The following is a 23,586-nucleotide window of genomic DNA, read 5'->3' on the forward strand; positions in this document are numbered from 1 at the left end:
GTCATATGCTTTTTTTAGTAGCAGACTAAAGGCGGGCATTGCAAATCGAAGATTGTAGAGACTATCTGAACCTGTCAGGCCCCAGACTTTCCAACCCAAGCAAGCTGGGCAGTAGGCAGGGTTATTCTTCCTGTTTTAAAACGCTGAGGCTACTCACGTGCTCCTAAACATATGCCTCACTGCATTTATTCCTCCACAGTGGTTATAGCCAAGAGGTGGTATGCTACACATTAGGAAACATTCCTCAGATGCCCTCTGCCCCAAGACTTGTTCGAGCTGGGGTCACATGGGTCACGTTGCAGTGGAATAAACCAGAAGGCTGTTCCCCTGAGGAAGTGGTCACCTACACCTTGGAAATCCAGGAGGATGAAAATGTAAGTTTTGCTGGTTTTATACTCTTGCGTGTCTCCTGTATAAATCAGTATTGCCATAACTACAAGACAGCATATTAGATTCACTACATAAATTCAAAACCAAACTCTTCATTTCAACCACTGCCAGCAGCAATCACTTGTCCTTCCCAGTCTTTCCCATCTCACTAAATGCCATCCCAAACTTGTCATTTGGGGAACCGGAAACTGTTGGAGTCATCCTTGACCCCCTGTATAAATAGTCAGTGAATCCTTTTACATCTTCCTGCAGAAATTATTCAGAAATCGCCCTACTTCTCAGCATCTCCCTAGCGACTACCCTTTCACAAGCCACCATCATCTTGCCCCTGGATTATCGTGAGGGTGTCTTAATTATTTCCCCTGCCTTCACCCTTATTACACTAGAGTCTGTTCTCCACACAGAGCCTGAGTGGTCCTGTTGGATAAAATATGATCATGTTAGTGCTCTGCTCACCCTTCCCACCTCGGTGCCTTCCTCTCTCCCACAGTAGAAGCCTGAGCTCTTACATTGCCTACGAGGTCCTACGGTATTTGAGTCTTTGCTGCCTCTGTTCCTGCCCCTGGAGTCTCCCGAACAGACCCGGCATTCCCTGGCCTCAGGGCCTTTGCAGTTCCTAAGCCTTGCACCTGGATTTTCACGTTTCTTTGACTCTCTTCCCTTGTTTCCTTCAGGTCTTTTCTCACAGGTCACCTCTTTGGAGCGCCTCTCCCTGACCACACGAAAACAGCCCTGTCTGATCGAACTTTCCGCGATGATGGAAATGTTCTGTTGTTTGTGCTGTCCAATACACATTGTGGCACCTAATCACACAAGACTATTGAGCACTTGAAATATGGCTGTGGGCCCAATGAACTGAATTTTTCATTGTATTTAATTTAAAAAGCCACATTGGCTGCTTTATTTAACCTGCACAGCTACAGAAAGCAGCCCCTTACTAGGTCCGCAATCCTATTCTTTTACCTAGCTTAATTTTTGTGTCATAGCACTTAACACCATATGACATGCTTCGTATTTACACATCGGTGGTTTTATTTATTTATTTTTAATCACTTTCTCCAACTGGCATGTAAATTTCTTTGGGTAAGACCTGGTTCTCAGGCAGTGTTGGACCCGTGGGGTGTAGAAAAGAGAGCTTGATACATAGAAGGTGCTCGGTAATATTGGATGTTGGATGGATGGATGGATGGATGGATGGGAATACTACTGAATGAATTCTGTACATTCAGCTTTTAGTGGACATTTATCCTCTTAGAGGATCATGCCTTCCCTATCCAAGCTGCCCTTCCTCCCTTGGCCAGAAGAGGACACTGTTGGTCAGAAATCTCAGCCCCAGTTTATTGCAGAGCACATTGCAGCTTGACAGTGAAGACCTCCATGCAAGAGGCTTTTGTCATGACAGTATTATATACAATTTTTTATAAGTATTTACTGCTTTGTCACATATAGTACAACTGGCTGGTTAAGTTCTTTGTTTAAAATGCTTACTGAATAATCAGGAAAAGTTTGCTCTTGAGAAAAGCATATGGTGGCGTCTATTCCAAAACAAATTTACATTCTCTCAGAGAGCATTGTTCTCATTTAAGTTAGTATTAGCTTCACTGTAAGGTTGAACAGACCCAGGAGAAGTTACAGTGTAATCAAGTTTAATTCTTATTGAAAGCTAGCGTGCTATCTTCAGCACCATGGGCTTCTGACCCTCTTTTTTGCAGTAGCTGCCAGACCTCTGGCCACTGGTGATGATAGAAAGAGGCAATATAGAAACCCTGCATACAAAGGTATTTAATGCCCAGACTTTGTGGTACTGATATTTCTTTCTGGCTTTGCCTTTTCAGGATAACCTTTTCCACCCAAAATACACTGGAGAGGATTTAACCTGTACTGTGAAAAATCTCAAAAGAAGCACACAGTATAAATTCAGGGTGAGTCAGCCATTTGGGTACCAGAACTGCTTTTAAAAAGAAGCTGTTGTATGTTTCACCCATTTGCTGTTTCAGATTGACTCGGCAGGTTAAAAAAATTATTTTTAAGTTCAATGCATTTACATTTGTAAAGTAACATTTATAAAATGCATATCATTCTTTAATTTTAAAATCCACTTTTGAGAGCGAAAACTGCCGTAATGTGCTGTAATAAATTGTATTGCAGCATGGCCCGATGGCCTCGCCTGGGAAGACCCACACCAAACGCCTAGTTCACCTATCCTTCATCTGCATTTCACACCTTTCTCTCTGATGGCTCTCCTTTTAATCAGATTTCTCTTTTGCTCTCCATGTTCCTTTGCTCTTGTACCCATTTTTTTTTCCCCTTGGCCGTTTTTACTTTTCTTTGGTTACCACTCCCTCCCCACTTAGGCTTTGCTTTGGTCATTAACAACCACCATTAATGTCACCGTAGACTTTATGGTGTAGCCAAAAGCAGTGCGTGGCAATCATTAAGAGAGAAAAAACAGTGTGCTGCAGCACTGCTTCTGATCCTGTGCACAGCCCTGTGTTTTCCAATGGGACGGCGTGCATCTGGGGAAAGAAGGTCCACCCTCCCGGCTCTGATTTGGGGGCCAGATGGTGTTACTTGGCGTGTAGTAGTCACTCCATGAACAGCTGTCAAATTATCAAGTGGAGTTGGTGACTTTTTGAGGAAAATGATAGTTTTTCAGTATTTTTTTTAAAACCCTTGTTACTCTACCCTGGCTATTAGAACACAGCGGTACTGCTAGCCTTTCTCCACAAGGTGGCATTATCCTACTCTTAAATGAATGAGGTTCTTTTTATCTGCTCTCTCCCCTTCCATGTTTTCCTTTCACAAAACAGTAAGAGCAAGGTGGTAATATACTGGTTTTGTTTTATGTCTTGAAAGGGTAAAAATGTCCTTAGCTAAAACCCACTTTATTTTTTTCTTAATTGTTAATAGCCAACAATACAGAAAATAAACACTTCATAAAGAAACGCATAAATCAGTAATTCGAGATAAAGTGTGTATGTGTGTCTGCCTGTGTGAGTTGATGGATGCCTTGATCTTGCCGTGTTAAAAAGTCAACATTGATTTAATACCTAATATCTATAGCATGTTAATGTTTTCTCGGTTGTGTTACAGCTGACTGCTTCTAATATGGAAGGGAAAAGTTGTCCGAGTGAAGTTTTGGTGTGTACAACAAGTCCTGACAGGCCTGGACCTCCTACAAGACCCCTCATTAAAGGACCAGTTACGTCTCATGGCTTTAGTGTCAAATGGGGTATGTTTTGCTACTGTTGCTTCTTTTTTTTTTGACACATTTTTAAAATGTATTAAATTCAGTAATGACAAACCAAAATAAAAAATAAAAGAACAGTATTATTTGCGGGGGTTTTATACATTTGGACTATACATCAGAGAAACATCCAGAGAATTCTACATGTAGATAAAATGGACAATTTTAAGACCATCTCATTTTATGATTTTCCTGTATTACATGGTTTTCCTCCTATATTTTTAACGTGTTGTTGATTTGAAGGTAATAATCTCTGAATGTATATTTCATTCTTCATTCGCTTGCCCTTAAGGAAAGTAGTCATATTTAATGTAAGAAAATTGACTCATAAGGTTAATATTGAAAATAAATTTAAAAATTTAGGTACGTCATCCTAAGTAAATTTGGGCATACAGACTGTTTAAATTAAAATGAATTAGAAACACTTTAGTTTTTGTTATTGTTTGTGTATAACCAGAAGTCTTGAACTTGAGAAATATTTCATACTGAAGTTCAGCATATGGTGCTTGGAGGTATCTGATAGAAGGATATTGTGTCTCACTCTGCCACGTGTATTATTTCAATGAAGTGAATGCCATTAGAATGTTGGTAAACATCGGTGATTATATGTAAAACTGTTATGTATACAATCATCACTAATATCGTATAATAATATTAGCTACCCAAAAAGCAAAAATAAAAGTAGAAATTCAAAATAAGATTTTACCTGGCAGCCAAGTAAGGTAAAGGGAATTTAAAACACTGTTAAATAATTATTGGAGACACCAACCACTGAGAAACATAACTGTTTCAAATTACCTAATTTTGAGACAGAACTATTAGGATATGTATTTCTCTGGAAGATGGATATGATTAAGAGAAAGTATGCAATCTAGATGTGCTTTTTGCCAGACTATAAAGCTTTTTTCTCAGAAAAAGCCTAGAAAGTTCTCTTAACACTGAATATTTACTTTCATTACCCATATGCTATAATGTTTAACTTTATAATTATTGTTTTAAATATCTTACTGAAGTATATATACATTAATGGAAATACCAGGTGAAAGGAGAGGGGAAGTTTCTAAATCTATATGAGTCATCTGAGGGTATACATAAAATAACAGAGGTGGCTCACTGATAATAGAGGTAAATTCTGCAAAGTCTTGCAAAATTATAAACCAAGATATTTTTCTGCTTAGAAAACTCCTGCCGGCAAAGAGTTACCGGTGACTAAATCCCCAGCATGCCGCAGGGCTCTGGTCATTAGCTGGAACCTCCTCCTCAGACCCTCTTTCATGCATGTTCTCTTTGATCCACAACTCCAGTGTTTTGTGTTTCACTGGGGATGTAGCGTTCGCTTAGTAGCAAACTGTGATGAAACAGATGTGTTGCATTCTGATGTTTTATTTATTTTGTCAATAAATTTTGCATTTCTGTTTCCTTCATTCACCATCCATCAAAAGAATCTGGTTAGTGATGATATAAGTGAAATTTAAAAAAGAATATATAAATATTTCATCTTATATAGAAAAAAATCACTAAATATTAAAGACCAGGTTTCAGAATTCTCAAAGTAAATTTATTAATATAACTGTTAGAAAAATGAATTTATATTTTGAGCTTTTACTCATGTTTCAGTAAATAAATGCTAACTGACATTTCAGGCTCTAAGAACTTTGAATAATTTGATAGTGTTGAGGTTTTTTTGGTGTTTCTGTTTGTTTCTTTTGTTTTTCAACAAAGGAATTGGGTGAAATACTATATTATTATGCCTTTTGGTTCAATCCAGAATGCAGATAGTATAATATTATATGATTTCATGTGTTCCAGTGATATTTACCAATAAAAATCAATACCTTTTTATAATTAATATGACATTTGCTTATTTTCTAGATCCTCCAAAGGACAATGGTGGTTCAGAAATACTCAAATACTTGCTGGAGATTACTGATGGAAATTCTGAAGGTAAAGTTTTTGGAAATTGTTTATTCAAATCCAGTAGCAAGCCTATTTTCTAATATGATAAACATCTGTATCGTAATAGTGGGCAATCATTAATTCTAATGATAGAGCTGTCACAATAAACAAACCTTCATCCCGTAATGACAGTTTTTCTCTTTTCAAATACAGCATCAGGGACAGAGTGTGCTTGCAATGTACATTTTTACTGTGTTTTTAAATTTTCTGTTATTTCTTTAAACCAGAGGTCCTAATTAATAGAATGATTAAGTTTTTCTTCCCCTCTCTTGGCACACTTTTTCTGGAAATCCTTGTAAGCAAAGAGAATGTCAAAAGCAATCAGCAGAAAGGATAAGGTGGAGGTAGCAAATGTTTGGTCATCTACAAATTCACATGAACAGTGTTGACAAACAAAATGTATTTATACGGGCCAGTGACAAGCGTCACACTTTTACAACAAGTTTAGAAAATGTTTCCATCTTTGTTGTGAGTTGTGAGTCAGATTATTTATTCATTACTTGCCATATTGTGGATTAAAGTAGGACACGTGTTGGATATCAAATTTCTTAAATAATGCCTTTTCAAAAATTCTTAGATCTTTCTAATAAAATTCGTTAGGCTTTAATAGAAAAAAATGTAGTCATCAGAATTTTTAAAATGACTTATCTCACTATTTTAATAATCCTTGTAATCATTAACTTAATATAAAACGATACATACATGTGGTAAAGAAAGAGTTAACAGTAACTACCAATTAGCAGTGCAGGTGTGTGGCTTGCCTTTTATTTTGTACCACAATAACTACCTGTGATATTTTGTTTTTCTTGTCAATCGGGTCTTTTTTAAGCTAAAAACATGAGAATGCTTTGAGATGGGCACAGCTGTTCTTAACATAAAACATAGGTTTTTACTGCATTAGAAAACCTACCCAGGAGAGAAGGCATGTTTGTGTAGTGGCTCATTGTGAAAACCTAAGTATATTTTGAATTTTCATGGCTTTCTATTCATTAATGTCAGGATGACTGTCTATAATAAAGCCTTTCTCCCATGGCCCTAGTACATGTAACTTAATTGTACATCTAAGTAATAAGCAGCTGAGGGAATTTGTGGAAGTTACTTTAGTAAAATATTATGGAATAGGTAAAAATATTTGCCCTAAAATAACTTCATGGAGTAAAAGGCTTTTGTAAAATAATCAACTGGAAGCATAGTATTAGTGAGAGCAAAACAGGAGGAAGAAACATCCTAGCAGCCCAGATTTGTGAGGTAACCAGTGGGTTGAAGCAGCCTACTTGCTTTTCCCCTGGTGACATCAGTTTCCTCCGGCAGCCAGACCCCTCCAGTGGCCCAGCGTACTTTCTTTAATCCCAAGAAGTGGTCAGATAACTGGGTCACACACCGAGTATTTCGTCTTTAATCTGTTACATTCCCAGGCACTTCTGTCATTTACGTGGGGCTCCATGAAGACAGAAGGCCTTTACCCAAAGGACTCAGTAATGGGAGGGTTTTACTCACTGCAACCTCCAGGCAGATACTAGCAGGAAGAGCCTCTTCAACAGTGCCCAAGGCTGACCTGAAACCTCACGGTTGAGCAGCGTCCCCATGCCCGCCTGGCCCCGGAGGCCTCCTCATACTAGAACCATTTCACCATTGCCCGACTCTGTCCTCTGTCTCGTTTCAATATTCTCCCTATGCCAACTACAGATTTTGTGTGGTTTCTAGCATCCCAGCCTCAGAGTCAGAAAATGTAATAATGGTGACATTAAGTAGTCTAGCCAGCAGTACTAAGTATTAAAAATGACTCCATGTTATTTTAATATTTAACTTTGTACAGGAAGTGGAAAGAGAGCCCTTTGGCTATTAAAAAAGAACAGGAGATGCTGGTTTTCATGGAAGCCACTTAGAGCTTTTTTTAATCAGTGGTTGATACTATTGCGTTTTTACAAAAGGCATAAACTCATACTCCAGTCTGTCTTGTTTTAACAGCTAGTCAGTGGGAAGTGGCCTACAGTGGATCGGCTACAGAATACACTTTCACCCACTTGAAACCAGGCACTTTGTACAAACTCCGAGCATGCTGCATCAGTACTGGTGGACACAGTCAGGTTGGTTTTATTTTGGTATAAAAGTAAACATCTTTGGTCAAATTCAGACAACCTATCTATAACATTAGAGTAACACTGCTGTTTAAAAATGAATCACGATAATGCAACTTGCCATGGTATACACCAGGAAATGAAAACTAGCATTTTTTGAATTGTGCTTTAGAGGACATAAAAGATAGAGGTAGACCCAGAATGATTCTCAACTGCATTGTGGTATTTTCAGGTACATTTGTCCCTTGTTATTTTATTAGAAGACTTTGGTGTGATCATACATGACATTTGAACATGAGTGTTGTCTGGAATCTGTATTAGCTAAATGAGAGGAACTTCAGTTACTGCAGGATAGAAAAGCATAACATTTAGAGTAAAAAAGATAGGCTTTCCTGCACAGCTCTGCTGTTACCACATCTGGCAACTTTGAGACACACTTTCCCCAAGTTAGTTTACTGCCATCTGCTGGGAAGTCATTGTAAAAGCCATCTGCATTTATGTTGACTGAGCTGAGTGGTTCCGGTACCTCCTGCAGTTGTGCAGTGCCCAACTTGCACATCCGTGAGCAGGAGCCGGTTTCTTGTTTTCTATTTATGTGACCTTACATCATCCAGTTAACATGTTAAGAGCCTTGGTTTGAACCACACAGTTTTCTCAGAGGCTCAAAATAACCTCGTAAATACACAAGAAGTGCTCTAGAAGTGAGATAGTGTTACCTAAATGACTTTAACTTACGTTCAGAATGTGAGTGAGGGCCAAGATAGCAAGAAGACATTTTCATTATATAGATGTTTAACATTAGCATTTGAAACCATAATATTGAGCAAGAGAGATTGAGAGATATGCTGGCTCGTAACTCTGTGCTGAGTTGACTTTTCAAACAAATACCTGCCATTCGGTGCCTAATTTTGCCAGTCAGGCCACGTCCAGCATTATCTTATGTTTATTCCACTCCCCACCTCCAAAGATAGTGGTACTGTGGTGTTTACACTGCCCATACGGATAGACTCCTTGTGGACAGGAGGACCAGTTGACCATCCTTATGCAGGCCAGAGCTCTCTGGAGCGCCTTCCAGGGTGGGGTATATCCACACCAACGCCACAGAATGTCAGCGATACCTCTTGTGTGTGAGGCGCAGCTCGCGGCGACACAGACAGTGCTGCTCAGAGCACAGAGCACGTCTCTGTAGCACCTCTCCTCGAGGAGAATAAGTTCAGTGGCGCTGCATTGCTCTGCCTGGTTGTCTCCTGACTCCAAAAGGGGTTCAACTTCCAAACCACCAGCTTTATACAACCAGTTCCTGCAAAAAGAAGGCCTGCTTATTTTAGCATTAATTGAACCTGCTGGTTAATGTCAGACTCGGTTGATTAATATTGACTTTATTTGCTTTTTCTGCTCTGTATGTGGATGGTTGGCTATTTATGATACCATTTAAAATTTTCATCCAGCTGTTGTTTTGTGTCCTCTTCTGTCCTCATGAAGGGTCTAATTTTGGTATAAAGGAAAGTAACTGTGTGCTTGGGATACAGAACACTCATGTCTACAAGTCTGGTTTCAGATATAATCATTTTTACCAGTGCCGTATGCAGTATATGTCCACACTTACACACACACACACACACCTCTACCTCATTGCATAAGAAATCATGTGTGCACATGCAATGTGTAACCCCCTTTTGGTAGCATTTACAGTTACGTGGTAGAATCAGTCTGGTATATAGAGGTCTAATCAATTCCCATAACTGAGCTGGTTCTGTCTGGTGTTTCTCCCGCAGTGCTCCGAGAGTCTCCCTGTCCGCACACTAAGCATTGCGCCAGGTGCGTGTCGGCCACCGAGGGTCCTGGGTAGACCAAGGCACAAAGAAGTCCACTTAGAGTGGGGTAAGTGCACATCTTCCCATTGACATGGACAGTTTTGGACCATTGGAGATGGAGTGAAAGACGTAATGCTTTGTAATTAAGTTGGAAGTTTTCCTTCTGAAAACCGTTGTTTTTCCTGTTGAAAATGGCCGTGTTCTTTTTCGTGTACGTTGGCTGGGGTTTGTGTTCTCCCACTCGCTGTTGCTCTCCCTCCCTTTCCTGGCAGTGCCACACACGTGGCTCAGTCCCTACCCTCTGGAGGGCACTTTTCTAGAAAATGTGCCAGAGCAGCAAGTCTTTTTCAGGAAATTTTCAACTTGACTCATAAAAGTTGTGCTCAGTTTAGAGATTAAACCGAGAAAATGGTTTGTGAGGTCACATCTAATTCCCCCTCGCCTTTGCTGCTTTGTCCTGTGTGGGTCACGGTGCTTTACAGCGTTGATTCCAGCGGTGTTAGCATTTCTTGTGTCAGCAGTTCACAGCATGTAAAATTGCAAATGTAAACCTGCAGAACTCTGTCAGACTTTTCCCCCCACCACTGTGTCTGAAATATAATAAAATACTGTGCCAACTCTGGGTCATTTATCTTGATTTATCCTGACCTTTGGTTTCAAGTTAGAGATTTTCCTCAGTTTCTTCTCTTCCCTTGTCTTAGATTGTAAAGAAATTTGCCTTAGTGGTTCTATTGTTTTTAAATCATTAACATGATTAAATGTACTTAAATGTTCTTGCTTTGGAAAGTATGGGTAACATCATTCAGAAACTTCTTTTGTATCTCCTTTCTTTTTGGGGGTGGGGTGTGGGTTCTTTTATAAGAAAGATACAGAGGAGGGGCCACCTACATGGTGTTTAGCAACCTTGTGGAAAATCAGCTGTGATTTTTGTCATCGGGAAACACAAACATGATGTGCTGACAAACATTCTCCACTCCTAGATGTCCCTGCCTCAGAAAGTGGCTGTGAGGTCTCAGAGTACAGTGTGGAGATGACAGAACCCGAGGATGTAGCCTCAGAAGTGTACCACGGGCCAGAGCTCCAGTGCACTGTGGGCAACCTGCTTCCCGGAACTGTGTATCGTTTCAGAGTGAGGGCTCTGAACGATGGAGGGGTAAGTATAAGCTTCTAACACTTCCTTTCCACCCTCCTGAAAATCCTCAGCAGTCTCTGGCTGACCTTGACAGCCATTAAAGAATGTATATAAAATCTTCTTTCTGAATTGATATATTGTGATTTTATGTTTCCAGCATTGGAAATTTTGTTTCTTATGTCCTTATATCATTCTGTTAAGAAAGCGTTCAAGATTAATAAGAACGTCACCCTGTAGATAGTTTTGGTGGTTTTCAAAATAATTTCCTATTCACTCATTGACTCTTTTATCAGCTACAGGAAATTAGGACTACAATAATATTCTTTTCTCATATTGTCTAAATTACCCAGTAATGTCTTAGATCAGTTTTTAAACCTGAAGTGGGATAATGGCTGGTGAGGCCACCTTATTTTAGTTGTATTTCAAGTGAAGACTAGAGCTCTCTGACCCTTCTACTGCTCCATGATAGTTGTCATGGTGGGTTATCAGCAAGTGAAAGTATGTGTCTGTGTGATAGCCACAAAGGTGTTAGTTGTTGCTGCTGTTATTGTTATTTTAAATTGCAGAGTGCTGTGGATTTGGGAGAGATTCGTAATGAGAACAAGGTGACCCAGAAACTGTAGGGCTTTTTGGTGTGTCACAGATGGGCAGAAACATAAAAGAAGGCAGAAGGGTATCAATAAAGCAGACTGCTGCTCATGTCCCTGCAAAGTGCTAGTGATTTGTATAGATAAATTCCATGCAAATAAATATATGTAATTAATTGATGAAAAATTTTAAAATAAGAAAGCGAAACTAACAATGACACGATGTTGACAGTGACCTTTCTCTCATTCTCGGTAGACTTGTTAAAGTCTTTCAGAAGTGAAATGTGTTTTAGTCCATTTCATGTTAGCCACCACTGACTGAAAACATCTGGCCTGAAGTAGGGTTGCCAGCTTTTAGCGGGAGCTGGATTTCTTCTCATTCCCCATTAGGAAGGCATTTCAGACACAACACAACTATCTACATTACCAAAAATCAACAACATGAAAGTAAACAGTAAAAATGTATTGATGAGAAGATAGGAGGCCTATGCCTCCGAACTTATATAAATACAAAGAGGATGGATGGTGACGGCCGCAGATGCTGCAGAAACTCCATCATTCTTTTGTTTTGGCCTTTTCCCCCATCAGCTTTTCAAGGGATCTCCGCTATAAAATGATGTAACTGTGCTGATTTGAGTTTTACTTTGTCTCACTTTAACTATGATGTAAAGAACTAGCTTTAGTCTTGGTTTATTCCTCTTATGTTGGAAGTTAACCATTTATTTGACTTTTAGCCACCTTCAGAGAGTTTCATTTCAGAGAGTTTCTCTCCCATCCCAACCTCCCACCCCCATCCAGCATATTTACAAGTTGTGTTGGAAAAATGTGAGAGGTTTTTTTTCTGTTTTGTTTTTTTAATGTTTTTTTCCCATTTTGAAAAACATAGTCATGTACTTCATTAGCCTGGAATTATGATTCTCTCGAAATGTTTTCAGTCTCCAGGTGCAATTGGGCCTCAGTGGTGTGGTCACTGATGGTAATAATGTAAAGAAAACAGGAGTGCAGTATAAACCTTCAGAAAGTTGAGATGGTGGGACATGCTGAGAACACGTTAACAGGAGCATTAATTTTCAAAATGTCAACTTGCAATAACTAGAAGAAATACTCGGAATTTGATAATCAACAATTTTCAGTGTATTTTTATGTATGAAAAATTAAACTGCAGTGTACATCTGACTTAGTGTTCTTTGATGTCCTATGCGAAATGTTAAAACAGAATGCCTGTTGTGTTAAGAATCAGCGTAATTTTGTTTTCTGATGTCACAGTACAGGAAAAATGTTTTAGTAAACCAGCTTTCTAATCCATTTGAATAAAAAGAATATACATATATAGTAGACATTTACCACTCAGGGAAATTGTGTAGGAAGAAAACCTAACACACATTCATTTGAAAGTGAAAATGCCACTAGGTAATAGTTTTGGATCTGTTGCATTGACGATAGTGTTAGCCTAGCCCTTATTGGTTACAAGCTTGTATATGCACGGTCACATACACGTGTGTGTGTGTGTGTGTGTGCACATACATACGAGGATGTGCGTGTTCTTCTCTTTCAGTATGGCCCCTATTCTGATGTCTCAGAAATTACCACTGCTGCAGGGCCTCCTGGACAATGCAAAGCACCTTGTATTTCTTTTACACCTGATGGATGTGTCCTAGTGAGCTGGGAGGTAAGTCAGGCACATGTTCTGCATTGATTTCTGTTCCTTCTACTTTATCTGCCACTCAGTGCAAGTCAGGAGGAACCTACAAAGCCAAAATTCACAGATGGGTGATTTTTACACATTAATCCCCCTTGGCACTGGCTTATAGCATTCAGAGTTGTGGAAATTTTTACCACTGGTCAAAATTGAGTATCTCTTTCATGCATTTTCTTTTTTTAATCTATTTGGAATTTCCTGGGGCATGGTGTTCTCTTTTCCAGTTTGGTTGGTTGAACACAAACATCAGAGTATTTTCTTCTCAATGAAATTAACTACCCGAATTTGTGTTTTCCAGAGTCCTGAAAGCTCCGGTGCTGACATCTCAGAGTACAGGTTGGAATGGGGAGAAGATGAAGAGTCCTTAGAACTCATTTATCATGGGACCGACACCGGCTTTGAAATCAGGGCTCTGTTGCCTGCTGCCCAGTATTGCTGCAGACTGCAGGTAGGTTGGCATTACTCAGACTTACAAACTCTGGTGTCCCATGGAAGACTCTTGGGCAAACTCACTCAAAGGCTCATGATGGATGCCACTAAGAGAGAGAATGTGGGAAAAGAGTCTTCTAAAGAAAAATAAATTTAATTGCTATGGTATTTTCCAGTTAATTTCTGCTTCTGGAGCAGGCCCTGAAATACAAGAACAAAACCAGGTTCTTTTCTCACCACCCTTGCATCTTGCTTGTTTATCAATTCACTAAATAAATGACTGACTCCAAGGCAAAGGTGTCACAGCTGCTTAGGGAAGATTCTTTCTGTCTGAATTCCTCTGAGATGCACCTTGCAGTGGGAAAGCCACTTACAAAGCACTGGCAAAAGACAAAGTTTATATGCCCGCCGTTAAGTGGACCCAGGAAGAAACATTAATTTGGACTAGTCTGCATTAGATTACAGGACCCACCTCCCACTTCTCAGTGACGGTTAATGAGGCTGGTTATCTGTAAGCTTCCACTTGGGAGTCCAAATACAATAACATCAGGAATAATTGGCTTCTAGCCCAACCCTGAGAGTGACAACAGTTGTGGGTTTACTTTTGCTTTATTGGCTTGGGTAAATCATTTTTTCTCCTTTTTATTGTCCTGAGAAACAGGGTTCTTCGTCCATTTCTTTCCTTTTGTTCAGTAACGTTTCTTGAACGCGACTGTGCCAGAATCAAAGCATGACCGGGGACGATCCAGAGGAGAGATACAAAGATTAGTGAGATGTGATTCTTGACCTTGAAGAACAATTCTGGCATCACACACATTGGATTTAAATAGACAAAGAAGCAAAGATGCCAGATTTAGGTTTTCACCTGATTTAAGTCAGATTGAATTGCTTATTACAAGTCCAGCGACATTAGTGTCTCGGCCTCTTTGGAGAAAACATTCCCTTCATAAGTTAATTTTCCAGATCAATTGAAGCTTCTCTGTTAAATTCTGAAGCCTACTTTATCGTAACCATTTCTGAATAAACTCTTTTTATTTTACACTTCCTTCTTGAAAGGCGCACCTAGGACATAATTAACCCTTTGTCAATGAGTCAGGGTCACAGCACGTTATCTGATCTTTATAATAGAGATGCTGAGTCATGGGGAAGAGGTTAAATTATATGCCACTCTCCTGTTTTTGGAATCAGGCAGGATATAAATAAAGAACTGTCTGCCACCACAGGAAAGAACTTAGGCTTTTCGAGTTTTGGTCTCTCCTTAAAATGTTCTTGCTCTTTTTCTTTTGGGGTATATGTTGTCACTTAGCATTGACTTCCCCAAACTGCATTTTAAAAGCTGCATTGGTAAAAATAGAGCCTGCCTCCCTGTTTTGACAAGTAGAAGTAGAAAACAGTTTCAAATGTCTATAATTCTTTGTCTTAAAATGAGTCAGACTCTGTGAAGGGGATAGTATTTTCAAAGCCGCCATTGCTATGCTAAAGAAGTACTGCTGGAAAAGTGTCTCCTCAGCCGACATTGATTTCTTGGTACCTGTGAGCCAAATATGAATTATTTTCATTTGACATTACTACAGAGTCAGGATAAACCCAAATATTCTTTTGAATACTGGTGCCTTAAACTCTATCATAGCTATGCTGTGTTTTATAAAAATTGGGCAAAACATAGCTTGTTTGCTCGGGAATTTTTGAAGTTTTATATTCTTCCTTAGGAATATTTTAATTAACAAGTGCCAAAGTAATTCTGTTTACATGAGGCATATTGTATGTTGTAGGCATACTTTTATTTAGCAAAAGATGCTTCTGAGTTGTTTACTTTGAAAACTGGTAATAATAAGTGGTATAGATCAAGAAAATACAATTCCCGTAGAATGAAGCTAATGAAAGAAAGTGGGGTCCTACAATAGAAAAACAACATCATTGGAGAAATTGGTAAGATTTTAATCAGGTCTCGATATAATTAATTAGTAAAGTTGTACTAATGTTAATTCCCTGGTTTTGATCATTGTTTCGTTTTGTGAAGTGTTAATGTTAGGGAAAGCAAGGTAAGAGATGTACAGAAATTTCTCTGTACTATTTTTGCAACTTTTCTATAAATCTAAAATTAGTTCAAAATTTTAAAAGTCTTGGTTTTTGTTCTTTTAGTTGGGGAAAATGCTATTTTGTTCTTGCTTTTCCCTATGGGAAGGAGAGAAGTGAAGCACTGACTGTTGAACTGATACTCTGCCAGGATTTTACATGTTAATCAATTTAATCTTTACAATAATCCTATGAATTAGGTGTTACTGTCCCCATTTTACATCTAGGAAACAGGCTCTGAGATATTAATTTGCCTAAGACCACAGTTAGTAATAAAGGAATCAAGATTTGAACTAAGCTCCAACTCTAAAAGCTGTTCTTTTTCTTCTATTTTATGGTGATAGAAAGCCTTAGTCCATATGAACATTGAGCTCCACTAGGTCTTACTTTTCTGCTCCATGATAAATTTCTATCCAGAAATAAAATCTCCAAATATATGCCGTTAAAATAAATTGTAGCATTAAAGTTTTACCTAACAGAAAGTTGAAGTATTATCATGAAATGGGACTAGATATGACAGAATATTAAGTAGAGTTTCAAAAGTGATTTAATAGCAAATGAATGCTATTAGTTTGTTTCTTTGAAATTAAGAGTAATGCACAGATATTGCAAGTTTTGTTTTGAACAAGTTTTTTTGTTTGTTTTTGTTTTAATTTGTCCTCATAAGCTCTCCTATGAAGTAAATGAGAACTAAGTTTTAGAATACATTCACTTTGGTAACATTCACAAATGTTTTTCTCTTTATAAGGAAAAAAAATATTTTTAATAACATTTATTGAATACATACTCTGTATCAGGTATTCTAGTTTCTAGGAATACAACCATGAACCAAACAGATATGGCATTTGCCCTTATGGGACTTACATTTTAATCAGGACAGTAATTAAATGAAATTTATACTGTGTTGGTGACAAATGCTATGGTGACAAATAAAACAAAGAAGGGAAATAGGAAATGAGGGTTAGAGGGGGCTAGGGGAGGGTGACTGCAAGTTTCAGTCTGGTGTTCAGAGAGAGCTCATTGAAAAGGTAGCACTTGAAAGAAGGCCTGTAGGAGCTGCTCGAGTGAGCTGTGCAGAAGTCTGGGGAAAAGCTTTCTGAACAGAAGGGGCAGCAAGTGCAGAGGCTCTGAGATAGGAGCAAACTTTGTGTTCCTGTGGAACGTCAAAGAAACCTGTTTGGCTGGAGCAGTCAGTGGGGAAGACAAGTGGGGGATGAAGTCAGAATGGTGATGGGTTTGGGGGGAGGAGGGTGGTGGTGAGCAGATCAGACAGGGTCTGTGGGCTGTTGTAAGGACTTCAGAGTTTATTCTGAATATGGTTGGAGGCCATTGAAGGGATTTGAGGAGTGTCACTCTCAATCACTTGCTGTGAATAGAGACAATGGGGCGAGGGCTAACATAGACACCAGTTAGGAGGTCATTACAGTGACTAGAGGACAGAGAGTGTAATTAGATGAGGGTGGTACAGGACAGGGTAATGGCCTGGATAGAGGTGTGAAGGGAAGATGTCCAGTGATGATGCAGGGATATGATTTGAACAACCTGAAGAATGGGGACAACTACAGGAAGTGCAGTGAGGTTTTTGGTGAAGAGAGATCGGGGTGGAGGTGAGGAGCTGTGTGGACACTTGAGTTTGAGATGCCTATTTGACTTTCAAGTGGAGGCACCCAAAACGCAGCTGGATACATTAGGCTGACATTCAAGGCAGAGGTCCAAGCTACACAAATAAGTTTGGAACTAGGGTATAAATGTTGTTTACCTCCTGAGATCAGATGAGGTCTTCAAGAGTTTAGCAGAGATAGAAAAGAAAAGATGTCCAAGCCCTGGGTGCCTTCCCGTGTTGAGAGATGTGGGTGATGAGTAGCAACCAGCAAAGGTGATTGAAAAGAAGCAGCAGGTAAGTAGAAACAAGAGTATGGGTCCTGGAGACCAGTGAAGGAGCATTTGAAAGAGCGATGAATGATGAAGGTGTTAGCTGTTGCCCTCAGGTAAAGTCAAGACAGGACTGAGAATTGATTTCAGATATGAGTTCATCATTCCTATGGAAAACAGTAGAGATTTTTCTAAAAAAGTAAAGATTCCTATTGCTTGTCCAGGGCAGCACTAGAGTTAAAAGTCAGATTACTGAATTCCAGTCCCTGCTTTGCCTCTACACCTGGGGCATGAGTTATTTAATCTGACTTGGAATCCCCTCCTCTGTGAGAGGCAGATAAGAAATTTTGCCATTTACTGTCTGCCTCAGAGGGTTATTGGGAAGATCGCATGAGACAGTATGTAACCTGCAGTGGGCCATGCCAGTATAAATAGAGTTATTGTACAATTGTTTGCCATAAAAGATGATGATGGCGATGTTATCGTCTTTGGCTTTATTAACGGATGAGATGTGATTGGCATTAGATTGAAGTGAACATTTTTCTAGGATTTATTTCTACCTGTTTCTAGAGTAAATTGTATATTAGTTTAGATTTATTTAACAGCACTTAACATGGAGACATTAGAATATACAATGGGGTCATGTGGCCTTTGTCTTACTGTTGTCCTTTAGGCTGTCAATCAAGCTGGAGCAGGACCGTACAGTGATCTTGTCCTTTGCCAGACGCCAGCATCTGCCCCAGACCCTGTCTCCACTCTCTGTGTCCTGGAAGAGGAGACCCTCCATGCCCACCCTGATTCACCTTCTGTGTGCCTTGTATTGAACTGGGAAGAGCCGTGCAATAATGGATCTGAAATCCTTGCTTACAATATTGATCTTGGAGACGCTAGCATCACCGTGGGCAATACCACCACCCACATTCTGAAAGAGCTCCTTCCAGAAACCACCTACCGGTGAGTAAAGGGAAAGAGAAATAAAGCTGCGTGGACATATCAGCACTGCGGCTACACACCCTTTCGGTTCTAGAGGGCAGTTGAGTGATTTCTAGCCATTCTTAATTAACATATTTAAGAGTACTAAATGCAAATATAGCTTTAAGACTTGTATTGCTTTATACTTTGAGTCGGTTAGAAATTTACACAATTTCACCTACCTCTGTAAATCAATTGCTCCTTCTTAGTAACCACTTTTCTTTGTTTTTTACTGTGACTCATCCTTCTGTGTACAGCCTTTGTCCTCACCTTGTCTTTGCTGACCTCTGCTATTCTTCTGATGCCCCAAAAGCAAACAGTGTTACAAAAAAAAAATGGTGATGTTGCTTTTACTCAGGATTTCACAAGGGGCCAGAAAAGAAGTTTCACACACCACCAAGCAAACCTCCATTAACATCTGCGTTCTTTCTTCCCCAGTGTTCGTATGGGGAGCCAGCCACCTCCCCTTCCTCTTCTCACACATCTTTTTCTTCACCATGGCCTTTTAAAATTTCAAATCATTTAGCTCTGTCCCCACATTGCCACAATTCACTCAAAATAACAATTACGCTCAGCATTCGAGAAGTAGAGGAACCACCTGTGGTTATTCAGGGGTTCCCAGTCCAGGCATCTCCCTTGGTCAGATTGAATTGTTTCTTGAGCAGGTAAAGGAGAGCATAGACTCACATTCAGGTCAGCAGCTGTGTCTTCAGGCAAGTTACTGAATTTCTCTTTGTCTCAGTGTCCTCTTCCGTAAGTGGGGAGAACAAGATTGCTTGCCTCAGGGGATTGTTGTAAACAGTAAATAAATTAACATGAAATGCTTACACAGAGCCCAGCGGTATATATCAAGTGCACAGTAAACATGGGTTGTAATTTTCATCATCATCAAGACAACCATCCAACAAAATGAGTTCTTCCTGGGGTGGGGCGGGGGGTGGGGGCAGAGTGAAGGGCATGCAGGTAACTTGCTACTGGAAAAGGAGTCATTACTTCACTTATTTTTTTTCTGCAGTCCTTTCTAGTTGGGTGATCTGGTACGCTACCATTTTTATCCCCAGAAGCTGAAGAAAATCCACTAATCAGTTATAAAATACAAAAGTTCTGTCCTGCCATATATTATCTCTACTATTTTCTTCTCTCTCACCAAATCTTTTGTGAATAATTTATATAAGTATATTCATTTTGCTTTTCAAAACAATGACAGTGTTTTTGTGTTTTCTAATCTTTTATTCTTCTAAGAAATCTCTTCGGGGCACAGTTCTGGACACTGTGGGTCTATAAAACAGTGATAAACACTATTCTTGCCCTGAGAGCACTCACAGAGTTGAGGGACACTTAAATAGGAACCTAAGATGATAAGTTATTGTGACATCACAGGCTGAAAATAACACTGTACGCAGTCCTGTTGACGTTTCAGAGAAGACTTGGGATTCCGAATGGGAAGGATGGTTCTAAGTGGGATTTGAAATAGAAACAGAATAAAGAGGTACGTAACTTAAATAGATGAGGAGGCAGGCCAAGGGCATTCTCTCAGTTTTAGCCTTTTAAGTCAATCTCAGAAAAGCAGTCTTCACTCTTGTTGGCTAACCAAATGCTCAGTGCCCATTGTTCCAGAGCACTCAGTCAGGTGCTGAGGAAATCCAGAGAAGATTAAACCCAGACCTTGACCTCAGGGAATTTCCCGTCCTGAAGCTCTAAGGAAACTTGACCATGAGGTCTCATTTCTGGGCGGAAATGACCGAGTGAACAGCATCCCCCAGCTGTTTCCAAAAGACCAGATGTCCAGAATTTTGCTTGACCTTGATCTCTCGGGCTAGAAAACCTCTGAAGAAGCCACAGAGATTCACTGAAAGGCTTTGTGTCCACACTGATTCACACCCATGTCTATCCCAGAGTGGACTCAAATTCTCAGCTCAGTCCTGTAAACATTTGGATGAGAAGTCATCAAAGGGCTATTAGGGAAAGGTGCTTGCTGAGGAATTTCACTTCTTCCTGACGTTGTGCCTACCATAAAGGTGGCTTACCTGATTGTAAACTTGAAGGATGACAGGAGGTTGATATTGGAGGAATGCTGACTTGTATTAGGCAACATACAGTCAAATGAAAATTGCACACCTTTAGAAAAGACAAATTTTTGGCTCTGGTCATATTGTGTGTTCTTCCCCCCCCCCGCCCCACAGAAAACAAAACAAAACAAAGTCTTTGCTGATCAATCAATAAATAAATCAGATGTTTCGTAGTTAAGATACTAAGATTAATATTCATGTTTAAGATCATCTTTATACAACTTTATACTAGTTTCTATGACTGGGTGCTCTGTAGTAGAACTCTGGTTAACCACAGGCTTGTTCTTTTGTTTCAAAAACACAATTGCAGTAATTATAGTGAAACACAAAATGAATATTTCAAGGAACTAAAGGTATAATTTGGGTGCAGTCAACCTTTACCTCACGTTTTTCTGACCCCTAAGTTGGTTAAAACATACAGAGAACACATCATGATGTTTTAGATGAAAATATGGAATGCAATATTTTAAGCAGTCCACGGGGCTTCGATAAAGGACTTGTTTCTTTGGTGAATTTTTTTGTTGAACTTTCAGCAGTTACAAATTGTTCTCACACTGAGTATTTTCTTTCTCCGTCTTGTGGGAACAGAAATGTGTTTGGCTCTCTAGCAAACCTACTGATGCAAGAGGGTTTTTCAATAGATCCATTGCATCGCCATTGGTGCTTGCAAAAATACCCATTGGCTTCTGACACCCTGTATGGAATTTGGAATTCCAATGCTCTTTTTAAAGGCATTACTGTTACGCTTAGAACTGAGTTTGAAACTGAGTTTATGTTTTGGTTTGAGGAGGAAGAAAAATGTTATTGATAACAGACGTAGCTTTCCTTTCCATGCTTCCAGCCACATAGGGTCGTATAGTCTTTGCAAGCTGAGAGAGACTAGATCACATGGTGTTGCCCCTTTCCAGTGCCCTGGCTTGAGCGTCTCTAGTCCTGGGGCAGTGGGCCCAGTTTCTCATCACTAGGCATACCACCTGTGAATAGCTATTTTGTTAAAACCTCTTTGTATCTAAAATCTATGCTTTTGATCCTGGGCCTTCCTCTACAGCAGTGGTTGTCAAATGATTCCTGGGCCAGCAACACCAGCAGCACCTAGAAACTTTGCTAAAGTGCAAATGAATAGGCCCGACTCTAGACCTCCCGAGACAGAAACTCTAAGAGGTGGAGTGGCATTCTGTGCTTTAAATAGCCCTGCAGGAGATGGTCGTGCATGTTGAAGTCTGAGAGCCTCTGCCCTAGAGCATTGATTCTTGAGTGTGAATTATATAAGAATCATCTGGAAGGAACGCTTTTGTGAAATAAAGAAGTCTGAGCCCCACTCCTGCAGTCTGTGGTTTAGAGGGCCCCAGAGGGTACCTAGTCATCAGTATCTCCCAGTGTTGGCTGTCTCCTACTTAAGCATCCTCGCTTCGTTCAGATACGTCCTCACTAGCATGGGTTTTCTGTAACCTCCTTCACCCTCTTCATTGGGTGGATTCTCTTTCCTGATGGCCTCTTTGATGAATGGTGCCCAAACCTCCAGGAATGTGCTCGCTGGCTGGCTGGCTCGCTCAGAGAAGAGCAAGGCTGTCACCTTACTTGTTCTCCAAAGGGAGCAGTTAGTTCAGTAAGGTTGCCTTAGATTACTTTTTTTTTTTTTGGCAACCTCATTATATGTCTGACTCATACTGAGCTGGCAAACAACTAAAGGTAAATTTATTTGTTATGCTCCTTTATACTCTTTTTGCTAGGTAAAATGAGGATGAAAATAACATTTATTGAGTCCTTACTCTATGTCAAGCACTGCATTAGCCTGTCAAGTGAATCATCAATCATTTCATTCTAACAAGATGAGGCAGGCTTTATTAGACAAATCCTGAGTAGTTCCGAAGTAGCACACTGGAGTCCAATAGCCTTGACTTCAATCCTGGCTCCCTCACTTATCTCTGTGACCTCTGGCAAGTCAGTGAGGCTCTGTGTGCCTTAGTTTTCTGATCTGCAAAATGAGGATAAGAACTTCAACTATCTAATAGGGTTGTTGTGTGTTTCAGATAAGATTTCAGGCACTGAGTATGGAGCCTGGCACTCTGTAAGTAAGCATTCCGTAAATTGCTGGGTAGGGAAGACGTGAGCTGGACACTGGGTTGTGACCAGATTATAGGTGGAAGTGTCTAGAAATCTGGCATTATCCTTTAAGCAATGGGAGACATTTAAGGTTTTTTCCCTATCAGAGCAGGGCATGGGGAAAAAAAGCAAGTCTAAGTGCCTGGAGACAGCGTGGTGACTCAGTATCCAAGGAGCTGTCAGGAGAAGAAGCTTGGTTGGTGGAGGGGCTGAACCTCAGCCAGCTCAGGTTACCCGTCTAGGAGCCTTCCCTGAGTAACTTGACTCTGAACATATTCTTTTCCCCCAAAGAGATGCCTGGGTTAAAGCTACCGTTTTATATTGCTTCAGAATTTATCTAGCGATTATTCTCTTTCATCATATTCTTCTCCTTAATTAGATGGTAGATTGGTGGTGGGAGAGGGGTACAAAAAGCCCATCTTTTGCTGCTTAGGCCTCTCCTACACAACCCTTCATGGGGGACGGGAGGCTATTTCCCCCCCACTCCAAACCTACGTTTGAGACATCCTGAGTACTTGGATGGCTAATCCTGACTGAGAAGTCATCTTCCCCACTTGAGGAAGGTTTGTTTTGAAAGTCATTCTTTTTTTTAATGCATATAATGTCAGAAATTTGATTTTGTGTGTGCATATAAAGCGCATTATGGCAGCCTATGATCTTCTGAAGCAGGAATGTATTTGGCATCTGGAATTAGACAGTAGATTTTTTTTTTTTTTTTTTAAGATTTTTATTGGGGAAGGGGAACGGGACTTTATTGGGGAACAGTGTGTACTTCCAGGACTTTTTTCCAAGTCAAGTTGTTGTCCTTTCAATCTTAGTTGTGGAAGGTGCTGTTCAGCTTCAAGTTGTTGTCCTTTCAGTCTTAGTTGTGGAGGGTGCAGCTCAGCTCCAGGTCCAGTTGCCGTTACTAGTTGCAGGGGGCACAGCCCACCATCCCACGTGGGAGTCGAACTGGCAACCTTGTGGTTGAGAGGACACACTCCAACCAACTGAGCCATCTGGGAGCTCAGCAGCAGCTCAGGTCAAGGTGCCGTGTTCAGTCTTAGTTGCAGGGGGCGGAGCCCACCATCCCTTGCGGGACTCGAGGAATCGAACTAGCAACCTTGTGGTTGAGAGGATGCACTCCAACCAACTGAGCCATTCGGGAGACAGCTCAGCTCAA

The 23,586-nt window shown here is 40.1% G+C and overlaps 1 protein-coding gene across 2 annotated transcripts in view; it reads left to right on the top strand.

Moving 5' to 3' along the window:
• FNDC3B (fibronectin type III domain containing 3B) overlaps nucleotides 1-23,586 on the top strand; it is a 320,442-nt gene that overhangs the window by 261,752 nt on the left and 35,104 nt on the right. For both annotated transcript variants that reach the window (XM_019735100.2, XM_019735095.2), the window contains exons 13-22: nucleotides 200-374; nucleotides 2,226-2,312; nucleotides 3,484-3,622; nucleotides 5,510-5,581; nucleotides 7,562-7,680; nucleotides 9,447-9,552; nucleotides 10,466-10,638; nucleotides 12,760-12,873; nucleotides 13,202-13,351; nucleotides 17,954-18,234. In XM_019735100.2, the coding sequence (XP_019590659.2) occupies nucleotides 200-374; nucleotides 2,226-2,312; nucleotides 3,484-3,622; nucleotides 5,510-5,581; nucleotides 7,562-7,680; nucleotides 9,447-9,552; nucleotides 10,466-10,638; nucleotides 12,760-12,873; nucleotides 13,202-13,351; nucleotides 17,954-18,234 (1,416 nt within the window). The remainder of the gene's footprint in view (nucleotides 1-199; nucleotides 375-2,225; nucleotides 2,313-3,483; nucleotides 3,623-5,509; nucleotides 5,582-7,561; nucleotides 7,681-9,446; nucleotides 9,553-10,465; nucleotides 10,639-12,759; nucleotides 12,874-13,201; nucleotides 13,352-17,953; nucleotides 18,235-23,586) is intronic.

Source organism: Rhinolophus sinicus, linkage group LG01 (genome assembly GCF_036562045.2).
Source record: "Rhinolophus sinicus isolate RSC01 linkage group LG01, ASM3656204v1, whole genome shotgun sequence".
In the NCBI taxonomy this organism is placed as follows: Eukaryota; Metazoa; Chordata; class Mammalia; order Chiroptera; family Rhinolophidae; genus Rhinolophus; species Rhinolophus sinicus.